Source organism: Hesperophylax consimilis, chromosome 9, assembly GCF_061612785.1.
Source record: "Hesperophylax consimilis isolate HC1 chromosome 9, BYU_Hcon_1.0, whole genome shotgun sequence".
Taxonomy (NCBI): Eukaryota; Metazoa; Arthropoda; class Insecta; order Trichoptera; family Limnephilidae; genus Hesperophylax; species Hesperophylax consimilis.
In genome coordinates this window covers 11,792,462-11,819,242 of record NC_142844.1, presented here as the reverse complement: position 1 = coordinate 11,819,242, position 26,781 = coordinate 11,792,462, and the positions used below count along the sequence as shown (strand labels likewise).

The window sequence follows — 26,781 nt, the reverse complement described above, 5'->3', positions numbered from 1 at the left end:
ACAGAAACAGGTGACACGAAGATGGAGAATCTGCTGCAAGAATCCTAGGTGGTGAGGAAACTGGACCAGCTGCTGCAGCGAGAGAGTCCACCAACAGTGCCAGCACGAGGTTCGTCATCCGTCCAGGTATGTGTCTGCTGCTAATAGAGCGCTGACACAATGTCCTCTCATGGATTCCAGATCTTGGCAGCACCTCTGTGACATTCAATGAAGGTAGAGGATGGAGACTCTGCAGCAAGAATCCTAGGTGGTGAGGAAACTGGATCAGCTGCTGCAGCGAGAGAGTGCCCCGCGTCCACCAACAGTGCCAGCACGAGGTTTGTCATCCATCCAGGTATGTGTCTGCTGCTAATTAAGCGCTGACACACTATCCTCTCACAGATACCAGACCTTGGCAGCACCGCTGTGACGTTCGGCAAGTCCATCTCCTTGTACACTTGTTCCTGGTGATTATGTTAGTGGTGCATTGTTCCGCAATAAAAGGCAATGGACGGGATAATAGATTACCCTGGGCACTTGTTAGGGCTTTCAGAGTTTCCAAAAATTCCATTGAAAACATCTGGCGTACCTACAGTTACCGATTCTCGTCCCAAGTTCAACTTCAGTGAATTTGGAATATTTTTTAGCACAATTTTCGATGATTCACTTTTAAAACACTGCACTCTAATCACATTACTATAAAGTTCTGATTACTAATTGGTGAGTTAATTTAAAATGTTGATTCACTGATTTTTAAAATAATTTCAAAGAGATGTTGCCTTGTTTCCCTTGAAAATACTAAAAAAAAACACAAAGCGGTTGAAAGACGGCATGACGCGTCCAGCTGCCACAGAGGGCGCTAATTAACTTCTTGTTTAAATAATTTTCTTGTTTTTATACGGACAAAACTATTTATTTGTATTCATACTATGTATGTACATGCGCAATCAAACAATTCAAAATTTCATAATGTTTTATTTTTAAATTAAATTAGCGCCATCTACGAACGCGTAGATTATAACGTATGTTTCCTTTGAGCGGTGATTCAATCCTACATCGTATTTGTGTGCCTGTCTTGAAAGAATTGAGTTTGTATAAGGACAGAACTATTTATTCATATACATATTGCGTACGTACGTAAGGGCACAAATAAAATTGATCTTAATTTTTTAAAGCATAACTACCAAAAAGTGTTTTATTTCCTAAAATAATGAAATTAGCGCCATCTATGAAAGAGAAGATTGTGAATTCTTTTAAGTAAATCCTTACACTCATTAAAAAAGCGTACCTTTATCTTCAAGTCTCCATCCTTAAAATGCTCCGGTCTCACTTTGAACTCCAGTCCCAGCATGGTGGTGGTGAGACCGGGGGGTGACGGTGTTACACGGGGGCCCCGGAGCGCAGCGGGGGGCGCGGGCTGCCCGTTCAGCAGCCAGGCCAGCCCAGCCGGAGGACTGCTGGGGCCCGACGAACACCACAGGCGTGCCGTGTCGCCAGGGTGGTAACGCCGCAGCCCCCCTGTTATTCTGGGGCCCTCTTCTGGGAGGGCTAGGAAAAATATAATTTAATAAATCAATAATACGTCTGTGCTGAGGAGACACCCATGTTACATAAATTGCGTTGCTATTTTGGTTTCCAAGGCAAACAACGGTGCTTTGGAAAAAAATATTTTCAACATACTTATATAATATTAAGTTAATATCACTTTATTGCCATTAAATTGGTTTGTTTAATGCGCATTGCTTTTTAAACTTGTCTAACGTGTTGGAAAAAAATGTCTCTAGTACCTACAAAAAATATTTCTTGATTTTCCAGAGTGGATACTCAGTATCGTTATGGTGAAAGACCACTATCGAGAATCGAAACGTTGCTTAAAATGACTTTAGCCGTGTTTGGTGACTGAATCTGAACAGTCAGGTTCTTCCCACCTTCCTCCTCTCCAATTTATTTTATTCACCTTCAGCCTTACAATATATACGAATTGGGATCATAGCCCCAGTGGCTCCAGATGGTTAGGAACAGATGGTACTTTTTTGCAGTATTCACATAAAAAATAAGTTCTATATCATAATCTATAGTAAATTTAGCTGCTTGAATAATTTTAATTTTTACGCTGAGAACGTCACAAAATACTAACATTACTAAATCGGCTATTCAGAAGCTCCGTTTTCGAGGTTTTGTTCACAACTGTATCCTCTTTTACTCTTGTACAATCAGTATATATTTTCCAATCTTTATCCAACAATGTCCAAGTCCGAGAATCTAGAGTAACTAGAGAAGTCTTCAATGGATTGATGATTTCTCACGTCCAAACAACCGGTTTTTCCACAAGATGTATATGTTGAAAATGGAATAGTTTTTATTGTACAATATAAATAGAAATTTCCCCCAAAATTATTTTTAAAAGTACAACGAAATCATTTGGAGAAAATATCCGTATTTACACGATACTTAAAGGTTCTTCAATTCCATGCTTTCACCATGATAATAAATTAGAGTATCTGGCAGAACCCAATTAGGCTACATAAAATCTAAAAACAGTTATTTGAGTAGGTACTTAAATAAATGGTTATTTTGTCGTGGAAAAACATTGACAGATTGAGATTTATAGAAGCTCATTATACATTATTGGTATTTTCTCATTAGCGTAACGATTTCATTTCTCTAAGGAGCTTGTTTGTATTCAAATTGAGAACAAGGTTGAAATAATGAACTGAAATTAAATTGACACAGTATAAACCCGAATTGAAAATTAAATTTACAAATAACAAACCATTATTCTTGCTGACACAAAAACCTTAATTCAGGGTGATGGCGAGTTAACATGAAAAGTACATTTTTTGGGCGAAACCTAAAATACGTAAAAAAGTTATTTCACCCTAGTTAATTTGTCACTCTTAAGAGTCAACCGACATTAAAAATCTATTAAACTGGTGTTGTTGACTAGAATTTTACATCTAAAATGCTCCCAGCCCTAAAATGACAGAATGATAAAATGGTTAAGGACATTTAACCCATAAAAGCCAAGAAAAAAATGTTATTGAAGTAGACCCGATTTTTAACTTACTGTTTTAAAATATTTTAATTATAACTATAAATGAGGGCTTGCGTAGTACTTTAAAACTGTTTTAGCTATCGGGTACTTTTCAGAAGAATTTAAAATCAAAGAAAGGGGTTACTGCCCACTTCAAGAATGATTGAAAATAAATGGAAAATTCACAATTATTTAAACTAAATAGGGATTGTTTTATAAATATCTGAGGAGCGAGTGTGTGTATTTGTATATCAAACAAGATAACAATTCGTATTTGTATGAAGTAAATATACGTGTTATTTTTAGTTTTGCAGGTTCAAATTAAAGAAAAAAAATAATCAATCAAAAGATTATATTAGAAAAATATGGTAGTAATACAAATTTTATTTTGATATAGAAGTTTGGGTTTGATCCCTTTCGTGGAGCAATAACTAGTACGCTAAAAAACTGTTTTCATACTATATAACTATTTTTACTACATAACTTTTCATACTACAAAAAAGGAAGCCCCAAGCCTTAGCACTTTACGTAGGACATGTGTTTATATGTGAAAAATAATGTTTGATTGTTGAAAATACTCACCAATATTATTATAGTCACCTAGATATCTTATATAATGTAATTTTGTGTATTTATCTTTTTCTCTTAAAATGTAATTGTTTTTTTTTGTATTTTCCTACTAGATGTATGAAAAAATTTGCGTACATTTAAATAAAGATTCAAAAAAAAAAATAACTATGCGTGTATATAACCATATATTATTTAGTTAGAACTTTTCGTATGTAGAATAGGTTGTGTGAATAATTCCAGTTACTTGATCCGTAAGGCTGAATTTCTGCAAGCCTCGAAAATATCGTAAAAATCTTCAGCCCTTTGTGCGGTGGAAAATTTTTTGGTCTATTAGGTTTTGAGTTGCTTTTGTCAAGTTTAAGGTGATTAATTTTTTCGTTACCATCATCTTGCCCTCTAGGAGTCGCCTACACTCTTACTGCTGTGTAATTCCAGTGCCCTTTGTCAAGGAATGTGGTATTCACCTCCACACCGTCCAGTCACCTAAATTTAGGCCTCTAAAAACTATTTCGCTCCGTAGGCTTAAACATAGAAGCTTCTCTATGTGAGGTAGCTATTAAACTTAATATCAATGTCATTTTAATTGTCAGTGTTTTACAATGGTTGCAAGATTGTTCGCAAGTTATCTGAGTATAATGTCAATGTGTAAACGACAAGATCTAAGGCACAGTACACCTCTAGCGGCTTACCGCAAGGTATACATTTAGGTCCAGTACTCTTCCTACTCTTAATTAATGACATGACAGCCTCTTCAACAGTCTTAATTTTTGCCGACGTAAAAACGAATCATAAACATCAAACCTATTGAATTCTAATATATACTCCATTACTATTAAATTATGCGGTTGATAATTGTAGATATATTTTTATAAAGAAGAGTGTCTGTAGTGGGCGGGTGGTGTGGTTTTTACTTTTACAAAAATACAGTTTTATTCTGAGTTTAATAAAATTTTACACACTTAACCTTTAAATCAAGAAGAAGATCAATGTTTACTTGAGATTTCGAAAAAGTCCGGGCAACGCCCGAGACTTCAGCTAATATTGACTAAAATTAGAGACTTCGGAGTTATATTTAATGAAAAGCACAAATTAATACACTACATAAATCAAAATAACAAACAATAGAACCATTAAAAATTTTAATTCACTTCCTGTCATGAAAAAAATATTTACCTCTAGTTTGCAACCAATTAGAGTGAAAATAATTCCGTTGTTAGGTCACCTCACAATAAATTTTGCTTTAAATGTTTCGAAAAATGTGAGCGAATTATTATTTTTTCAAACAATCATACGTTTTGAAAAAAAATAACAAATATACCTACCTTCAAAATACAATCATTTATGAAAGAATCGAAGAACGACAAGCGACAAATGATTATTTTTTTAAATTGTGAATTCGAACATCGACTATTGTGAACTCCAAGTCTAGTCAATAGAACAGTAGGTACCTACTCGACACATTAAGGATAATGACTTTTTTTAGTGTCATTGTTCACAAAAAAATTATGAAGCAAACTCGACAATTTTTCGCCTACATGGTTCAGCAAACGAATAAACAAATAATATTGACATTTTTAACACAACAAGTTCGATCGTTAGATGTTTTAACACGTCCTTATTCTACCGGTATGTCAACGTAAGATACTACAAGGAACTGTCTTTTATCTCTTGGCACCAGTGCACAGTTGGAGAACACTCAAAACCTCGCCCAATATTTGAAAACAGTTGAAATTAGTCACACGGTAAGAACTACTCGTTCTGAATACTAGGAATTATTTTCCGGCCTCTGTGTTTCTCCCTCCTATAATGGTTAACTATAACATCTTCAAGTACCAGATTCTCTCCCCTTTTCCTCAAAAAGACCCTCCACACAGTATTGACAAAGGTGACATAGACCCTGACAGAAATTATTTTCCTCAGGGCTTCCTATGTGGAGTTGTAAAAAAACGTAAATAATTGTTCATATCAAAATATTATTTCCGACAAAAATCATTTATTTTATAAAAATCTTAATGGTTAATCAATGTAATGTAAGCATTTTTGTATACAGCGTACTGTTTTATTACCAACACTATATTATGTAATATAAAATCCTCATGAGCCTATAAAATAGAAATAAATATAAAAATAGATTTATATTATTTTTTAATGAAAAACTAATGTTTATAAGACAAGGTTTTATGCACAGCATAAAGGATAACAAATAATTATAAGCAATAATTAGTCTCCTAAAATACTAATACAAATTGAAAATATCTCCCTAGTAAAAATAAATGCCGCCAACGGGAATTAAACCCGTGCCTTCTGATGTCCGGTCAAGTCCTCTGTAACCACTGAGCTATGTCGGCTTATTTCCAACCCGCCAAGTGATTCAATATGTACTAGTACCTCAATCAACAATTACTGCTTATTATATTTTTTCCAACTGTAAATAATCAACTTTATTTATGTAGGAAAGGCTTTGTTAGTGCTAAATTTCTCACAAGATGGCGTCGAGACATATGATATCTTCATTTATTGGTGAGATATTTTTAACTTGTCAAATATTATTATTTTTTAATGATAAATTAATGTTTATAAGACAAGGTTATATGCATAGCATAAAGGATAAATAAATGCCATTTTTATTTTTACTCGGGAGATATTTTCAATTTGCATTAGTATTTAAGGAGACTAATTATTGCTTATAATTATTTGTTATAAATATTTATCATCACGGCTTTAGATTTTAAGGAGCCTTTGACAAATATTTAAAATTCCCCATTTCAATTTTTTTTTTGTAATATTTGCAGAAAGTTTAATTTTATATTTGCGTAGAAAATTAAACTTTTTATGCCGCGAGTTGTAAGTGTTGAAAAAGTCCGCTCTTTCGACGCTCGCGCCTGGGGTGCTCCCGCTACACAGTTTGCCTTTTACGTTTTTAACGTCTTGATTGCCATACCAAATTAAGTCGCCGTTATGACGGTGCTCGGCCCGCCGTCCTTTATGAAGATTAAAATTTTAACATTCATCTCTTGGACGAGACGAAAGAGATGAGACGGACACCCTAGTAGAAGGGACACCCTACGGAACATAAATCGCGCGAAAATTACAAGAACAAAATAAATTATTAGTCGAAAAATATAAGTGTTACTATTTATTTAAATTGAAGATTCGGTTCGTAGTGGAATTCAAATTCGATACAGCTGTTAAGTTTCCAAATGGGATTATACTTAGTTCCTACCGGCATGTCATTTATCCAGTTTCTACCTATCCCCAACCATCACGTTGCTGGAAAAGTGTTTTGAAATTTGGAACAAAGGCAAAAACACTCCAAATTCGAGTGCGTTTGTTTGAAAAAAAAAACAGAAGAAGGATTGAAGTACTGGAAGCAAGTTGTTCTGAGCGATCCTTTAATTTAATTAATATATTATGTTGTTTTTATTACGTTTTACTCTTTTTCTCTTTAAATGTAATCATCGTTTATGTCTCAAGTGATATAGCAGACTGGTATTGCGCTATCTTTGCTGGATTAAAAACTTAAATACATAGTTTTTTGGTTTTTAATGTCTTAGTCATTTTATTTTAGAGGTTTTTCGAGAGAAGTCTTCTATTTTTCCAGCAAAAAATAATTATAATTTTTTTATTTACTTCTTGCAATAAAAATGTTCCTACCTACCTACAGTACATACAATTTTTAGTATCATATCGCCCGCCATGGTAAGAATGTCCTTGTGTTATGGTGATTATATATATAATATATTATTTTAGAATAAATATGTATCCTTAATAATTGTCTACTTATAGGAGTCTTAAAACACTTTGGATGTAGCTACCTTCTGCACAGTGATTCCTGACCACATTTCATATGCAAAAAAGCGGATTATTGACATTGATAACCCCGTAGTGGAGGGTTGTCGGATTTACCACAGAATATTAAAGGACTGTCGCGTGTTCGATTCCTCGGCTGGCTAAGTCCTCCATCACAACACAAGCAACATTTTCGGCTTTCTGTGGTGGTAGTAGGAGATTTTCAAACATTGTTGGGTTATTCGTAACCTGGGAATGTTTGTCTTTCTTTAATTTTTTTAAATTTAATAAAATTTAAATTTAAAAACTTCTTTTCACCAATAGTATTAGAAAAATAACTTTTTAAGGGCAAAAATTTGATAATTGTTTTTTCATATTTTTTCGCGATATATAATATAGTATAAAGTCATTGTTTGTTAGTAGAACAGTGTGTGCGAGAGCACACAAAATTACAGGAAAATACATTAAAACTTGCTCTCAAAATTCATGATGTCAGAATTTATTTTTTACAAAAGCACATTCCTCACTTGTATATCAATGTAATATTTTATATGAATTTTGCACAGGTTTTATTTTTACAATTACAAATAATATCCATTTACTTAACCACGGGCTACATACCGAATATATGAAATCTCATATTTATTTTGAGTATCTCGCAGTTTGCTATTCGCATTGTATTTATGAGAAGTGATGTGAATTAATTTTGTGGATGTTGTATCATTTCTTGTTGAGTAAATCTTGCCGCTTTACAAGTAACATTATGTAACCCTATTCTGCCCCATAAAACATTTATGGTACTCAAAATGTAGAACATTTTTAAAAATGTACTTTTTTCTTTCATATTGTAAAATATTTTACTGAAGTTGATACACTTATAAATGCCTTATTTACACTTGTAGACTTTAATCTTAGGAGTCGTCCGTATAATAACTGGGTTAACCATGTTTCTGCTTTTGGTGAAAAGTATACATTCGAAAGAGAAAAATATTTTACAGGAATTTTCATTCTAGAAATGTGTCTAAATGACATCAAAGCAAGAGGTGCTTTGTCCTCTTTTTTGGAAACTTTTAACAAATTAGTGATTTTTTTACGAAAACACTTTAAAGCACAAGGCCTATAAACTCATACAAATTCACAAGGTGAAAAATCGAGACATTTTTTAAGAGACTACATTATCTTGAATACCGTATAAAATCTCATGTCCTTTGGCGTTTACTCCTATTCCTTGAAAAGCCTTTGTGAAAAATTTGAGAGGTACTCCTATAAATAGTGTTTCTTTTATGTATACTTGACGTTTATTAGATATTTAATAGACGTCACATTCGGCGACTTATTTTCTTGTTCGATTTCTTTACAGGTTCACGGAGCAAAATTATTTCACGGTTGCTTGAAAGGGAAAAGTTCATAACACGAAAATTTTTCGATTGATACTTCCTCGCGAACGTCTTCAACACACTCCCACTCAATTCCACTCACATTATATGCATTTTTTTACGGCTAGAACTTAATAGAATCAAAATACAATAAAATGTTATTTACTTCATAACGGAAATTACGTTACATATTTTCACTAACGTAAAGGTTTTGGACTTATTAATACATCTTCATGGTTGAGGTTTGACAGTCGAAATTGCAGTTTGTAAGAGATAAAAACTTGAAGAAAGGGTATAACTCACCAATCACTGTCATATCTCCGTGTTCCACGACTGTGTGAAATGCTGGAGCTTCTCCTAGAACCTCGCAACGATATCGACCCGATGCAGCCAGAGGCACGGACTTAAGGGTGACTAGGGTATCTGTTGAATTCTCCAACTGGAAAAAATAATGTCTCATTAAAAGAAATATAAAGTCTCGCAGACTAATTTGCTCGTTAGAAAGTTTTGCACGGTAGTAAGCATGCAAAACGAAGCGAAAAGTCAAATAATGAACATGAATATTTAAGTGAAAATCATTCTTAATAATACTAGTAGTTCTGTGAAAAGTAGACTCCGTGTCCAAAAAGCATATTTCTAATTTTATCTTATTTAATATATCACTACCAAAATTTTCCTCTCAAACCATAAGATTTGTAAGTTATTACTTAATTACCATTTACCTACTAATTAGTAACATATTTTTTTATTTCATAAAATGAATTGTAGAAAGAAACGTTATTATCTGAAAGACAATTATTTTTTAAAACTTTCTTCAGAAATATAATTTGTATTGTAACAACATAATACTGAAAAAACATGCGAATAAGACAGATAAAATAAGCACGACGATCCGGCATTGAATTTTTTTTTTTTACTGAATCATTCAAACGGTCACCATCTTGAAACGGAAACGAAACGTAAACACAAATTTACATAAACTGAGTTAAAAACAAAATGCTTAAACGTTTGCTACGGTCATTCAAATATTTTTTATTATATCAATTTACTGCAGAATGCGGTTGAAAAAAAATTAAGTTTAGCAAAACAACACTTTAAATAAGAAAATAATCCATTAAACTATCAGTTATTATTTCTACATAATAAACATTATCAACAATGCATAGTATTTACATTTCAATGTCTGGCCTGAATTTATTATGAATTTTTTATTGTGTCATTTGCGTAATTTTCCACATTGTAGTTCCACACTTTATAGTAGGTAGATAGTAGGGGCGCGCACGGCGCGTAGCGATTCGTTGCTGGAAATTTCCAGACCGGTTTCTTTCAATAATTTCATAAACTTTAATATTATTTTTATAATAGGGATCAAGTACATGAATCATCAATTTGTAGCCTTATTAAATTCAAGTATGTCCTTGACAAGTCATTTTTTTTTTAATTACTGTCAATCAAAACGCAGGTACATAGAAAAATGCTGTATTAAAAATGAAAGCGAATTATTAAATATTGTACTTACATCGACCACGACCCCCGGGAGATTCAGCACCCTCGCGGGGGGATTGTCTTTAGGGTGGTACCTGAAGAACTCGTTCCCATCCTTGTACCACTTGACGGAGTAGAGCGACTCGCCGTCATCCAGCTCGAAGATACACTCGAGTCGCGCCGCGCTACCCCGGAAGATGTGGCTTGGGATGCGGACTTCACTGAGGCGAAGGCACGAGACGCCTGCATAGCACAAAGGGAGGGGGTGGTTAGTAAAGTTGAGGGGTTTTGGGGTGTATTGAGGTTTTTCCAATTATTTAACTGATTTTTTTTTCAAATCTTAGGATTTCTTCTTAAGTTTTGGAACAAATATATTTTAACAGGTATTTAAAAAATAATTTTTATTCGGAATGTTAGTGTAGTCCAAAAAATCTAATGAACTGTGAGTCTTAATAATAAACGTGTTTTAAATTTTACGCAACTGATAAAGCAAATATTAATGCATGGTAAATGGTCGTTTATAAGTTGTGTAAAATTTGAAATACATTTTTTGGTAGGGGTCATATATTATATATCTTGGTTATTTTTATTATAAATAGAATAAACACATTCATATTTTTCAATATTATGAATAAAAATAAATAAATCATTGACCAATAAAATAACGGAACAAAAAATTAAGACACGTGAGAATTACGGATAGTTGTGTTAAGATCATTCATAGAAAAATTTATTACGACTGGCTAAGGTGAGATCCTTGGGGAACTCCTGAGGATACGGGGACTTTACTTTTATTTTCAATATCCGTTAATTCTTAAACCAGTCCTTGCTCGAAATTTAATAATCTTTTTTTCTGAGTGAAAATTGCAACCTACAAATTGATGCCTGTTATTAATTATTGTATCAGCTAAATGAATGCTTTATTGTCGAATTGTTACCATTTTGAAAGTGTTTTGTAGTGAAGATAAAATTATTTTACAGCTTAATGTTACTTTACCAGAATGATATTAGATTATTTACTACCCACTCAGTATCTACAATACTCGTCAGCTATCGCCATCTATGAGTAACCTATTAGACTAATCTAGGGCCATCTGTGGGTGAGCTCATACACTAATATCAAGGATAATTATTACTGTACTTATCTGGAGAAGAGAATTGAAAAGTAGTGTCTTCTTTCCAGTAGAAATAAAGCATATCGTTTAAACATTACCCCGTTGATATAATATGTTGAAATTTTTTTATGATAAACTGATGTTTCATTCAACAATTATTGCATATATAATTTTTCTTTACATTACAATTATTTAAATTTTTGTCGGTATTTCAGGCGAATAATTATTGCTTATAATATTTGACAAACGAAGGTAACCATAGGTTCACAGGGAACATAAAAAGTAAATACTCTCATTATCGAGGAAACCAAGAACATTAAAAAATCAAACCGAAATAACGTTTTACAATGTAAGAATTATTTTCAGACTCTTGAGGTGGTTTGTCTTTACTATTCCCAAGAGTCGAGCCAAGAGCGTCGGGCCGTAATCATATTACACGTGGTATAGAATTAAATAAAACATTTATTCTCTGTAGCGGGCGGGGGTACGTTTTCTCGTACACATATTTTTTAATATTTATCCTCTTAAAAACAAAACTTTCACAATAAAATAAAATATATAAATATAAATCATCTGACTCGAATGTGTTATGAGGACGGCAGAACACGTGTTCATAAAAATACTAACATTGTCGCATTTCGTCATTATATTTATCACAAAAAGAATACCTGCACGAACACGTATTCCAATATTTTATCCGGAAAGGAACAGGATTTCAATAAATCAGCAAAGCTCATTTTTCTTCGTTCACTGCATTTTACAATGCAAATAACGTAACCCGAACCGCTATATACCATCTTAATACTGTTTTACAATGGAATTATAACGTCATGTCAAAGACTCTTCAAAATTTAAATGTAGTTTGTCATAGTACTTACTGGGAAAACCATGTACGGAACGCCCTTGAAAAAGTCAATCGGCCCACAAATAGAAATAAATACTTGGGTAAGTTAGGTTAGGTTATTTATTCGATTTATTCAACATTATTTTATTATTCCGTTTATACCTGACCGCAGTCAGCGATAGTCGTTTCTGAAAAGGCAATTAAATGCTCTTTTAAAATAAGGTCGAACCAAAAAAAATGTTGAAAGCAAAAAGATGGGACTCAAAAATTACTATAGAGATTTGAAGTCAACCAACACTTTTTAATGGAGAGGTTTGAGAGTACATTTATAGAAAGAATAAATGACAGCTATCCGGTTATGCTTAAATCTTGAGAAAAAAATTGTGATTGAAAAAAGTGAAATTATCAAATAATCGATTTCTATTGGCCAGACGGTTGTACCTTATCATATTGCGCAATTGATCATGCTGAATGGAAAATGGTTTATGGATTATCAAACTAATTTTCCAGTTTTATTCTGCGAAACCCAAACTGACAGATTAGGCTTATTACAAAACTATGTGTAGCAGAAATTAAATTTGTTACGTATTTTTCGTACAGTGTTTTACATTGTAAGCTGGAAATACGTAAGTTGATCTAAAGTTCTAGAATATCCAATTAGAAAAAGGCCTGTGAATAGTAAATTTCCAGAGTTTCTTCTATAAAGGGAAGAATAGATTTGATACAACATAATTAAGATTTTCAAGAATAATAAAATTTGGCTAGACTTGAATACATTCGGCAGAAAAATGTCTACGGACTTAGGCTTATGTCATCAAATCGGTAAATAATGCCATTTTTACTTTTTAAAATTTGATCGCCCCCGTTAATTTAACTTCGATTTTCAGCTCAGCGGCGTTAGGTTGGATTTTCATTACCATTATTCTCCATAGCCAATAACTCAATAGTTAATCAAACAAGACGACTTACATTTTGACAATCCACTGATCAGAAACTGTTGAAATTTCACAAAAGGTGCTGATTGCCAATTTGTGATAAAGTAATATGTGACGGAGATTCAAAGAACAAAGTGCGTAGGTATTTTTCTGTCGAGTATACTTGTTATATTATTATTATATGGTTAGGGATTATTCATAAAATTATAATCCGAGATTGAAAACTTCGTTTATTGTTAACCAAGTACAAAGATTACTTTGTACTTGGTATACCAAGTACGTGGTTACTTATTATAAACTAAGATGTGGACATACTAAAACATTGGATTTTATACAACTGTAATCTATCTGTCTCGCTCTATACTGACACAGTCAAGCACCTGACTACTGTCCAACAATACTCAAATTATAGCCAAACCTTACTATCTTTGAATATCTAAATAATGTCGTAACACCCTTGGGCCTTCGTTTTTTGGTATGAAGTCTGCTGTATTGAAGTTAGCGTAATTATTTAAATAGTAATCTCCCCGGTTATCCGCTCGGCAATCTCTCAGGTCTTTGTATGGCCCAATCTAGAACAATCTGTTTTGGCTAACACTCGCTCATAGTAATAAATACCTGGGTCTGGGTACCTACTCTATTTGTATTTCCCTTCAAGTATTACAGCAGTTTGTATAGACCGGGCATACGCCATACATGCTGTAATGTCCCCTAGAGATGAAATTATGGTAGAGAATATCACTTTACTTTGATCACCGGGAAATCTGAGAAAGATGCCAATAAAATTTATAATATTATCACTAATATGTTGTTAGGACGAGAAATATTTTGTTGGGTTGTTATTTCACTGAGAAAACCTAAAAAAGAGATAATTTAATAGGTTTATTATTTGTATTGACGAGTTATAGGTTTTCGAAAATTTTCACATATAAAAGTTATTTTGTGTGTGAAAAGAGATTTTATTTATTTAATTCAAATATGGTAGTGCCGAGCAAGCTTACTTATTTTATTTTTCTTTTAAGAGCTTTTCATGTATTTAATTACAATTGTAAGCTTTTTTATAAATCACGTAGATTGTGAACTAAGTCCTTCTTGTTTCATATGATCTCCTTCGCAGATCAGTAAAATCCCTGGCTTCCGAACAAGAAATCAAAAAAAAGAACAAAAAAAAGGGCATCGAGCAAGTTTTATCTAGGCAGGGCGTGTGATCCTCAAAATTATCTCTTAAACCAAAAATATCGGTTTGAAAACATTTAGCAAAAATAAAATTCATAATCTCGTTATCGAAAGATCGGAAAAAGCATTGCATTTTAATTTTTGTTGGTCTGCTAGGAGCAAATTTGTCTTGACATTACGACAACACTTTTGCCACAAAATGAACTATTTTCGTGGTCTCGCGTACATTTTAGAAGCTTGTACAGTAGGTTTAAATCTAGTCGGGTTGTTAAGTTCTTGTCTATACCTTGTGACGCGATGCTTTTCAGGCTTGCTATTGGCAATGTTTGCTCTGTTTTATATTGTAAACAACTTGCGTTTGTACATGGGTTTTTGAAGCAAGACATCGGAAGTTGATGGAGAGTTGTATCATATTTCTAGGTGGTATTATTTCAAGATTGAATAAGGCATGAGAGTGCTAAACTATTGTTACTATAGGTATATCAATGAGCGAGCACAAAGAAAAATCTTTTTTTTATTTCACACTTTTCACGAGGAAAGAAAAAAATATTTTCTATTATATTTTTCAGCCGACGCGACTTGTTCCAACGTGGAAGATACTTAAGTAAAAGTTACTAAAAAAGTGTAAAATAAACCCAAAATTTATCCTGCATCTAAGTTAATATCTTTTTCCTAAAACTGTGCTGTATTTTCCACAGTTATTCGAAACAACAATCAGAGGTAGAGTGTACAGATGGCTGGCCCAACTCACACGGAGCAGCACAGCCCTAATTAATTGGCCGCCACATTTCGCAGCTTGCCCGCCGCTCTCGCCCATGGGACCAGCTCATGGCACATAGCCCCAGTCCGTATATCCCCGTTTGTCAACGCGGCCAACTCGTGGTGGGCAAGATATGACTCACGGTCCAGTTTTAATTCCCAATAGCCGAATTTCGCATTGAAATAACGTCCGTTTTCACGAAGAGAATACATATTAATAATTATTATTGTTGTTGGGCAGAGATAAATTTATATTTGGGATTGCTAAAACGAGTAAACACTTTAACTAAACGGAAGCTTCGTTGTTAATATATACTCAATATTTTTTTAACATATTGTCCGATTCAAATGACATTATAATTGTTTTTAAGATTTGTGTTGTGTTTGTTGTTTAGTCTTCCCAAAGCTTAGGTAATAAACGAACTTGTGTAACTACAAGTATAAAATCAATGAAAATAATACAATTCGAACATATAATGGAGTAAAAATTTTGGAGTAAGAATTTCTTTTTGATTCGATAAGGTGAACCCAAAAATTTTCCAGATTAAAAAAACTTCTTTTTAAGTTCTGTAAATCAAGAAAAACTGTGTATTTACACAAAGATTTTCTTGATCTAAAGATATAACGACATACCCTTTAAACTATGGTGTTTCTTGTTTCATTATTGAAATGGTATACATTTTGGAAGACGAAAATTAATAACCGTCGCCCTGAGAACCAATTAATGGATAATCAAAACCTCTGGCATAGGTCATTGTATCATTATTGGCTAGTTGATTAACGAAACTGAAATAATAAAATAACTTGATAATTTACTTTGAAATTTGATGAATCGCCCACATTCTGTGAAACAAGCCATCCTTAGTCGCTACGTAATAACTATCTAAATCAACCCCTCGTCAAAAATAATAGCGTTGGTGCCTCTAAAGGCGTTGATTAAATTGTCATTAACTGGATGGCAATATTTCATTCAAATTTTATAAATGAAAATCAAACGTCAAATAAATTAAAGGACGTACATTTGAATTGACACCTCGGTACACACCCGGAAACATCGTCGTCAATCACTAATTCAAAGTGAGAACAAAGTAAATACAGTTGATTAGATTTCCACAAATACAACCGTTCAATTCTCTAAATTACCATTCAACCTACACTTTTTGAAGGGCAATCCTTATGAAGAACGAAACAAAATTACAAATTCAACGTACGCTATTTTCAACGTAGCTTTTCCAAGGAACACTGTTTTGTTTTACAGACGCCCACTGATTTACAGATATCTTATCTGTGTTATATCTGGGAGAGTGTTAGTGTCCTGTTACGGCAAGTGATTGGTTAAGAGTGGGAAAAGAACCAAAGTATACGGTGTTACGGAAATAAATGTTTTTTTAAAATAATCTCGTGCATTTCTTGTAATCAGACTTCCAAAAACAAGCAAATATAAGGGGGTATTTCACTATCTCTGATTATGTTCTGACCAAGCACTAATCCGCGGAATAGTCATTTTTTCGTTTTCACTATATCTGAATAACGCTAACGCTCGGGTTAAAGTTAGATTTGACTAATCAGTGCTCGAACTTCACGTTAGGCGCTATTCCTCGAATCAAAGATGGCGTCAAAACATTCCGAGTTTAACAGCTGAGAAGTGAGTCGAATTTTGTAGAAGGAATTTGAATGCTTGTATGATCCATCCTGAATTATTTGATTGTGTTCAAAATAAGAAACAACGTATTAATTCGACACGAATCTATCTAAAATGACCTGATAATCAACATAACATAACCAAACAAATGCACACTTCGCGGTGTGCGGACTGTGACGCATGACAGCCGTGTCAGTAGATGGAGTAACTCAAACATTTTGCGATGTTGCCAGACTATTTCGAGATATAGTTGGCGAATCTATCCGGAAGCTAGAAACAATGGTGAAACGGTCGCCGTTGAATAACGAAGTTATTCTGATCTTTAAATCCAGCCAACGGATAGCTAGTCAGATATTTAGCCCGACATAGTGAAATACCCCCTTAGTGTGATGTCTTATTTTTGCAAAAATAAAGCACCCTTAAACTTATGTAAATATCTAGTGCGATGAATAATGTAAGGACATTTTAACATCCCTTATATTATAACTTTGTAGCTGTACCCCACCATGCATTGCTGTGGCTCTGTCAGTCAAATGAAGAAACAATTGCGCATGTTGCTTTTAAGTTAAAAAAAAGCATTTGTCCAACAGATGGCACTGTTTAAAAAAAACATGCTTTTTCCTGTCACATGTGACATATTTATGTATAAAAACACACGTGTATTTGAATGCAACGTAGTGTCAAAATTTAAAAGCAATCGGTCTAAAAATTTCGGAGATTTAAGATTTTGAAGAAACGAACACTTACGTTTTTATTTATATATATATATATAAATTTAATGATTTCCCAGGTTGAAACATACTCGGTAACATAATGAATTCGCCAACTATATCTGTAATTATTACAAAGCGTACGTTTTCTTCATGCACCATATAATTTTTAGATACGAAATCTCAAAATTCAATTTGAATCAGCGGAAAATGTTTAAAATTTATTTATATGAACCACCAGATGATACCAATTTTGTTTAACAAAGACAGAAATATTAATTTGAAAAAAAAGCATTTTTTACAATCGGTTTTTAAAATTTTTGCATTTTATATGAAATTTATTTGAGGAAATAAAGAGAACATCATTAAAAGCAGTACATTGACAAACATTCGATAACCGTATATGGTTTAAAAGTGTGTCTTTTTAGATACATCTCAACAATGCCGATAAACAAAGTATCTTACACATTAATAGGATATTTATTAAATAAATGAATAAATTAAAAAATACATTACATAAGTTTAGGAAAAATGTGGACGAATTATCCTGTAGGTAAAAAAAGATATGTTTTTTGTTAGAGAATATTAATTAGACCTACGACTAAAGTTTGTCATGGGTCATAAACTCTAAAAACTGTAATTTGTAAATTTACAGCCATTATACAAAAAGAGCGTCGCTACAAACGTTTGGAAATGAGAAGTGTCAAGTTTGACAGACCTTAAAACCGTAAATTATTTTCCGATGGATGGTAATCAGTAGACGATTTTTTATAACATTTACAGTAGTTCAACACCACATTAGAACAACATAAAAAATTTGAAATATTTTATAGATGAATAATTTTTGTCAGTGTATCTTAAAAGATAAAAACTAGGTTAATCCTTTAATTATTGGAGACAATATTAGCGATTTCTAAACGAAAATCTGAAACAGAAAAATCAGAAAAGGATACGGTCACATGTAAGACTCGAACCCAGGACCCTTGTCTTTCCGGGACACCACTCTACCACTGAGCTAATGGGACCTTATCCCCCTCGGTCACTTTTAACTGTATCATACTTCGAATAAGAATCCGTATCCTTTTCTGATTTTTCTGTTTCAGATTTTCGTTTAGAAATCGCTAATATTGTCTCCAATAATTAAATATTACAATTTGAGGTTTTACTCAATAAAGTTATTCCGAAAAAATAAATAGGTTAATCCTCTCTCTTATGCCGATTAATAAATGATTTTTAGAAAAAAAAAGTGATTCAAGTGAAAGTTGACAATATGCATTTCGAATATCAGAAATTTTAACACACTAAGCGTGCCTCTGGCAAAGTATAAGGTTCAAATAGCAACGTAGGGAGGCGACCTGTTGTATTCCGTTACACATTCTCGAAACTGTTTCATGGATCAGATGGGTCACCAGAATCTCTTTTCAAAATTTGAAGTATAATTAATAAGCAAAGTTGTCATGAAATAATTAACTTTGTAGACATATTATTCTCTTAACTTGTTCTTACTTGCCCCTTCATTACATAAATAATTTATGAATTTTATTTTTCCAGTAATTGTCGAAGTACGAATTCGATGGCATCGGCACGAAAATCGGGAAGGTTTCTTTTCCGTTACCGTACTGTTTGCACGGACACTAGTAGGCAGCCGTGTATATCCGACTTGTCACATTTTAAATCTTTTTATTATGATTTCTTGGTAACGGAACGACAGTAGACGATGTCATTTAATTCAGTACGTAGTCTACGGTTTTTATAACCAATTTAAAATCAATGATTTAGCTGAAGCACGCGCATGTTGTGATAATTATCATGGCAGAATTAAAGTCGCCTTGTGGAAATTAAAGTTAAACGTTTCTTAGGGAACATAATCTAAACCATCCGAATTGCTTTTTCTTCTGAACATGAGTTAATCTCCATACCCAGCTATATGGGCTTACATTAAATGTTTCTTGAACCAAAATCGAAAACCACCGAGACCTGAAGCTATCTCTCAGTCTTGGAATTTTGTTACGGCCTCAAGAATCCTCGTCCGTCCATCGCAAACCAAAGCCTTACCGTGGAGAGTAGCGTCTGGCTACTCACCGCATCATCAGCTCAGCTGTCGGGTCTACTCCGTTTGGAGGTGCCTTACGGCCTCCACACTCCGGTCTCAAGAAACCTAGTTCGTCCATCGTCAATCAGAGCCTTGCCGTGGTGAGTGGTTTCTGACTATTCCCTGCATCACCAGCTCAGCTGCCGGGTATATTTCGTGTGGAAGAGCCTTACGGCCCCCACACTCCACCTTTTTGGAACTACGATTCACTTTTTTGTAGCTTTGTTCAGTTTAATAGTTTAGACGGTGAGTTGAGTGAGTTCTGTGAGTTTTTTTTTTATTATTGTTGATAGTTGCACATTGCCGTGAGGAAGGATTGTCGTATAATTAATAAGACAATCTTTACCATTTGACAACCACTGTGTTTAATTGAACTGAAATAATTCCACTCAGCTACCTTATGTGCCCATGTCTTGATGATGGAACTCTTTGCTTTACGAACAATACTCGAAGCACCTTATTAAAGTCAAGAATTCGTATGATCCCCGAGTAAAGAATCTACTTGCATTTAATTATGTTATATAACGTTGATTTTTGAGCAATACATGTTGACGAAGGACGGGAAATTTGTGAAGATATTGACGGATGGGTGAATGCAGGCAATATAAATAGATGAGGACTGAATGCAGTTTTCACAAATAATAAGTTCTCAAATGAAACGAGGTTAGCATTTTACAATGGAATTCTTCCAACCTTGATGAAAGCCGGTAGAGCATTGAATTGGCAGAGGAAGGACACAACGAATGCAGTAAAAATTGACTTCCTGAGGCGGATATTCTGTTAAATTTTATTTGAAAGAATTTTACTATCCATCAGATGGCCGACTAAATTTGAAAATATGGCGAGCAAGCGTATGAAAGAAAGAGTCAATCATGTCTCTGGAAGACAATATTTTTTTCAATAGCTTAGAGTTTTGAATGTGTCAATCGAGAAAAGTATTAAAAAGTTGTGAGAATGTGAAAAAAACAAGAAGTATGTGCCGTGATAGAAGTATTTGGAATTCCTAAATATCTAGTTTAGTGGAGGGTAAATAGTCTAAAGGTTTGTTTTTGAAAAGTGAGCTTTGCATAATTTTATATATGAAATTTGGAGTTTTGACAAGCGAGTGTTTGTCTAGCTATAGAAAATAAGATAAGAATTTTTTATCCGTCATTTCAAAGAAACTTGTTTTAAAAGTTTTTCTCGGTCGAGATCGGGTAGTAAATAGCAGTAGCTAATAAACAAATAAAATTATGCTAATTGAATCAAGATAAAATCTTTCTGGCAGCTTAATGTGAACTCACCCATATTTCACAAAACAAATACAGTGACAATTTGTTTCGTCAACGGTGACACAGCACAGTCGCCTATTTAATTAATCACCTGGCGTATTTCATAGCCAGCTCCAAACCTTGTTCCCGGGCTTTTCAAACATATTCGTGTGTTTTAGCAAGTTAACATGCTCGTGACGTGTAGAGCCTTATTTTATTTTTGACTTTCCGGGTACTGCTGGCCCGGAAGTGCAAGTTTCCTGGCCGAGTCATTTCATACGGCAAAGAGTGTTTCATTAGTGAGTTTGCGCTGTCATTAGTTTTTGTTCACGTGGTAATTAATGTGATAGTTGGCTGAAATAAGTTTAACAAAATTAGCAGGCTTACTTAAACGAATATTTTTATCGCCTTGGCCTCTAAACCCTCTGAACTTTGTTAAATATTTAAATAATTAACCCCATACAGGAGACCCTGAAAAAAATAATTTACCCTCAAGGCCTATGTCATCTTTGGGGATGCTGTGTAGGGGTTTTCTTAAGGAGAGCAAAGAAAGGAAGTTCGAGGACGGAGAAAATGAGTATGAGGGGTGGGTAGGAATCTAGGTTTTAGTGTGTCCAGGAGTGACGTATAAATTTATTCCTGCCGCTGCGGATGAGTCGAGAGATCAGTAAGAGAGGTCAAAGAGTCTTCCCAAACCAGTCTCTACCGATCTGGCACGCCACGCAAGTGGTGGGCAGGTGCATTCTGAACACGCCTCACTCAATGAACTTGGGCACCCCAGTTAAATCATCAAACGTAGTGAACCACTTGGGGTGACCTATGCCAGAGGTGTTGGTTATCCAATAAATGGTTTCCGGGTTTGCAGTACCCAAACCCACATCACAAATTGTGATTAATTGCATTAGAAAAACACATCTGAAAAAAAAACTTTGCGTCAGAAATTCTAACTCGGAATGGTCCGTTTTATATGGATGACTTATAAATAGTACTTTTGACATTTTGCTGTAGCCGCGATTTTTTAACTACAGTGCCTTACTATTAACCATATTGATCGATTTAATGGTATTCGGTTTTCTAACCAAATTTGTTATAATTTTTCTATAAATATGTACAAGGGTGCGAATAAAAGGATAACTAATAATGATTACATTTAGTTAAATGTTATTCACAATAAAACCGACAGTGCTCACAGGTTGTCAGTTCATACCATGTTTGAAAGAAATCTGTCTTATTGTTCCCGAATAATGATGCCATCCAGTGAAATTAAACGGCTATATCTGAAAATCGTGCTGCCTTTTAAGCGTTGTCCCACTTGAGGTAAATAATTGTGTTCATAATGCCATTATTGAAGGTAAATAAAGAGATAATAGGGATACGATTAATACGCTCTTTTAATAGAAAAACCACCGTGTTTCAGCAAGATACAAATGTGAAGCCAATATTTCAGTTTCCGGAAATAGAAAATATTGCATTTTATTAGCCATTTTGTAAAAAAAACGGATAAAACTACGTCTTTTCTTCACGCCATATTTGACCATAATAATTTTAAATTGTTTTTTTTTTTTAATTTGTGTTTTAGTTAATCCCAAACTAAGGACCTATTTAAGGGCCATATTTTGGTTTAAACAAGAGAAAAAAAAATTACCTTATCTTTGACAAATTCAATTTTAACGAAACATCTTTTGAAATGCTTTTTTTTTAAATTTCTGGATACTGAATTACTTAATTCTCACTACCATCAAAGTATTTTTTAAATAAAATACTAAGCGAGTCCCTGTTTTCTGCGTATTTAACTTATTCTAGTCCTTTCTATATAAATAATATTATTTTCAGCAATTTTATACACTGGACGACTCTCTTTTTAGACGGTGGATACGTACCACGCAAATACCGTGTAAAAATGTATGGTAACATAAAAATAAAATTATGGTGGATAAGTTTCCTTGTAAAAAAATTAATTCAGGATATCAAAAAATAAAATTCATTGTATATTAATTTTATTTTTTTTAAATTTCTCCATAAAGACCAAAAAATTCACCATCAGATAATAGAAAAACAAATTTAAGTACATTAGATATGAAATATTTTTCATCACTCGAGATATCCTGAGCCCGTGGATGTTTATTTTAAAATTTTCGCGTTTACCGGATTTAAACAAAAATTCTGTCATCGACCGATGTGGTTTTTTTGAAATTATACAAAAAAGGAATGTAGCACCGTGTTATTTCGAAACCGTATAAAAGGGTCCAGTGTACTGGTAAGTTCTAAATATTTCTTTGGTTACTGACAAAACCCTTTTCTCTCATGTGGTTTTCTAAAGGTTAAAATCTAATAATACATAGTGTTTCTATGTATGATTTTGGTGATCTACGACTTGTCCCTAAAGGATTCCAGCATTGAATTCTGAATTAAGTCTACTGTTTAAACAAGTGATTAAATAATGAACTTACGAGTGATTTATTTGCCCTACTAATATGACATGTATTGTTTACTTTCAAAGAAATATCGATAAAAGCACTCTTATTTGTGTAAATCATGAAAGAAACACTTGAAGTAGGTTTAGGCAGGTATTCATAAAATTCACACGAATATCGTGTTTCTTCAATATGTGGGGAATTGGTCACGCGATAACCTAAGTTAAGTTAATGGTCATGAATAATATAATCAATATGGGAGAGTACGGTGTGTAGTAGGCTACCTTCGCCGATGCAACGTAGAAAAATGAGCCCATAAAAAATAACGACCTACGTTATATTTATAAAATTGACAGGGTATATTGGGTTTATTCCCAATGCTACAATATTGGATAAACGTTATAAGAAGAAATTACAGTTTCATGGGGTCAGTAGGTCAACAGGGTCGGATATTTTCTGTACAAATGTTGTAGGTTTTCGGTACAGGGTGATTAAAGAGACATTGGAATTTTTTTGTTGTTTTATATTTATTTATTTTTTTAGTTCAACATTTAGTTTTCTAGCTTTGTAAGATAGAGAGACCAAATACTTGACTCAGAGATGTCTCATTAATGCTGGTCTCACACGAGAGTAATACTCTCATAATAATTGTTGGTTTTGGCAATTTCAAAGTATCGCTCCAAATGGAAAAATGACAATGTAGTATTTCAAAGGATATATTTTTTATTTTTTATTTTTTTTTATTTTTTTTTATTTTTTATTTTTTTTATTTTATTTTATTTGGGAAACAAACAGTTATACAAATATATGTTGAAATAGGCCAAAGCCAAATAGCATGAGAGTATATCGCTCGTGAGAGACTAGCTTAATAGTACTTAAATTCAGTTCTTAATAAACATAAATTATTAGTAAATAAAATAATAAACTTTTTCACTACACTATTTAAGATAAACTTTGATTTTCACTTCAAAATTGATTTTATTTTTTTTCATTTCATTTTTCAGAGTTTTTCCCAATACTGTCCAAGCTTTTCATCTGCTAACATTTATAAGAAGTTAATTACCCGCCTTTGGCTTTGAAATATCATTAAAAACAACCATTAGGACAAAAATCTTATGGGGAGGGGTTAAATTAAAAAGAAATTCGATCATTTATCAATGCATGGAAAAACAACGCTTTGTTGTAACAAAAAGCGCTATCTAATAAATTTATCACATTCCTTGGTCAACTATCAAAATCAAGCGACATGGTCGCCGATTTAATCTGTTATGTAGGATTTTTAAAACTTTTTATGACTTTTAACTTTATATAAATAACTTAAAACCATCACGCCATTTCGCTGCAGGGGTAGGCAGATAGGACGCATAGCCAAATAACTCGATCTTGGCACACACTCCTTGCCTCATTCACATTCCTATATCGCCTCATAATTTTCTATTATTCTGAACTTTGACCATTTTTGACTTTTTAAGGGATAGGTCGATTCAGGCGGTTGCTGACGATTTCACCTCTTCCTCGCACTCCATAAATGCTGGCGTCCCACAGGAATCGGTTCTGTCTCCGACTTTGTTTTTGTTGCACATCAATGACCTTCTGACATGTGCACCGATTCATTGTTACGCGGATGACAGTACAGTTCATGATAGCTTTTTGTTTGACAAGCCCCCAAAGGGCACACAAACTCCGACGGCTCGGAGGGCTTTGAAGCAGAGAATGGACGATTATCTCGAGAGTATTTCCTCCTGGGGTAAAAATAATCTCGTCGAATTTAATGTTTCAAAGACCCAATCCTGTCTGATTACGTCTAAAAGGGATCCAAATTTTAATCTAGTCTCCTTCAACGGAAGCAATCTTCCGAACAGGCCTTCCATTGATATGCTTGGTATAACTATAAGTGACCAGCTCAGGTACGGGGGCTCCATCGAAGCCAGAGTAAAGTTGGCCTCTCAGAAGCTGGGCGTACTGTACAGGGCCCGCAGATACTAATAATACACAACTGCTGACCCTGTACAAATCGCAAGTGCGCCCTACTGTCGAATTTGGCAGCCATCTCTGGTCCGGAATCCCTAAATACCTGAAAAAAACCCTTGACCTGTGCAAAAACGGGCAGTCTGTTTGATAGATTCCCCAATCTTAACAAACGGACTGCAATCTTTAGAGCACAGGGGTCAGGTAGGTATGCTGTCCTTGTTCTATCGGTATTACAATGGAAGATGCTCTGAGGAACTAGCGTCATTGATCCCTTCGGCACCGGTGCGTAGTCGGGACACACGCCAAACGCGCGCCCAACATTTGTACACAGTTGACATTTGTGACATGAGAACGGGTCGCTTCTCCGATTCGTTCTTAAGTTCAACAGCTCGGCTGTGGAACGAACTGCCGGCCTCTGTGTTTCCTCCCTCCTACAACATGGGACTCTTCAAGACCCGTGTTCACTCCTTCCTCTCCACAAAAAGACCCTCCACACAGCATCCCCAAAGATGACATAGGCCCTGAGGGAAATTATTTTCTTCAGGGCCTCCTGTGTGGAGTTAATATAAAAAATAAAATAAAAAATTGGCCTTACTCAATTATCAGGTTCACTTATGGTTCACATGTCTTCCTCGGGCGTCCACGACTTCTTCTACCTCTGACATTTCTTTGTTCATATGCTCTACATGCCTTAGTATTGACCTTATCTTAATCTTGTTCATTACGATTAGGTACATCATCATCATCGGGTATTGTATACTTTGCGGATCTTCACATTTCTCACACGATCGTATGTGGTTTTATCACACATGATCCTCCGTGATATCATTTCTGTAGCATTCAGTTTACTTTCATCCATCCTCTGCCAATTCCATGCCTCACTGCTATACATCAAGATGAAATATATGTATTCGCGGAGCAAAACATAAATTTACAAGTACCTCTTTATGGTATTTAATACTATTTTCATCCCAGAAGTAGTCAGTAATCAGCACATTTGTATGGGTATTATATAAATATATCTATTATATTTATTTAACTGACAGTTATAAGAATTCTGCTAGTTTCTCAGAACCAGGTTAAGCAGTTAGAGCTTAGAGCTTGAGTAACCTCACCTCAATTCAACTATACATCCCTCATAGTCGATAAATGATCTACACCTAGTTAGAAATTGTTTTGTGATATTGCAACTTGTTACATCTAAATCCAATCATTCTGTTCGCTAATGCAAGTAGCTGCGCAGATTATGTAAATACTGTCACCATCAAATAAACTAATAAGTGAAGTATAATAATGATTCATGTTTTGTTTTAAAAACAATCTTTGAATGCATTGAGCCACCACTATCTTTATTTCTCAAGCCGCACTGTAGGACATGCACTGACAGTTAAAGGTGACATAAGAAAATAACGGGGGTTTGCTCGACGCCAGCTTTTTAATTATTTCTGATGAACGTATTACCAAAATCTGAAATGTTTCTAAAGATATCCCCACGGATGTAAATAATTTATATTAAGGATTAATAAAAACAAAACCTTACCATTAAAATATATTATGTTAAACGGTTTGAAATTTTTTGATACGTTTTTTTACTATAAAACTAGTGGTAGGCACCAGATTTTATTTTTTTAACAATGAAT

General features: G+C 33.9%; 1 protein-coding gene across 1 annotated transcript in view; it reads right to left on the bottom strand.

The window, feature by feature from the left end:
* Window positions 1-26,781, bottom strand: part of LOC149420914 (uncharacterized) — a 68,900-nt gene that overhangs the window by 7,965 nt on the left and 34,154 nt on the right. The window contains exons 2-4 of the mRNA XM_089635284.1: window positions 10,268-10,476; window positions 9,052-9,187; window positions 1,268-1,527 (exon numbers count right to left, since the gene is read on the bottom strand). Coding sequence (XP_089491410.1) covers window positions 1,268-1,527; window positions 9,052-9,187; window positions 10,268-10,476 — 605 coding nt within the window. The remainder of the gene's footprint in view (window positions 1-1,267; window positions 1,528-9,051; window positions 9,188-10,267; window positions 10,477-26,781) is intronic.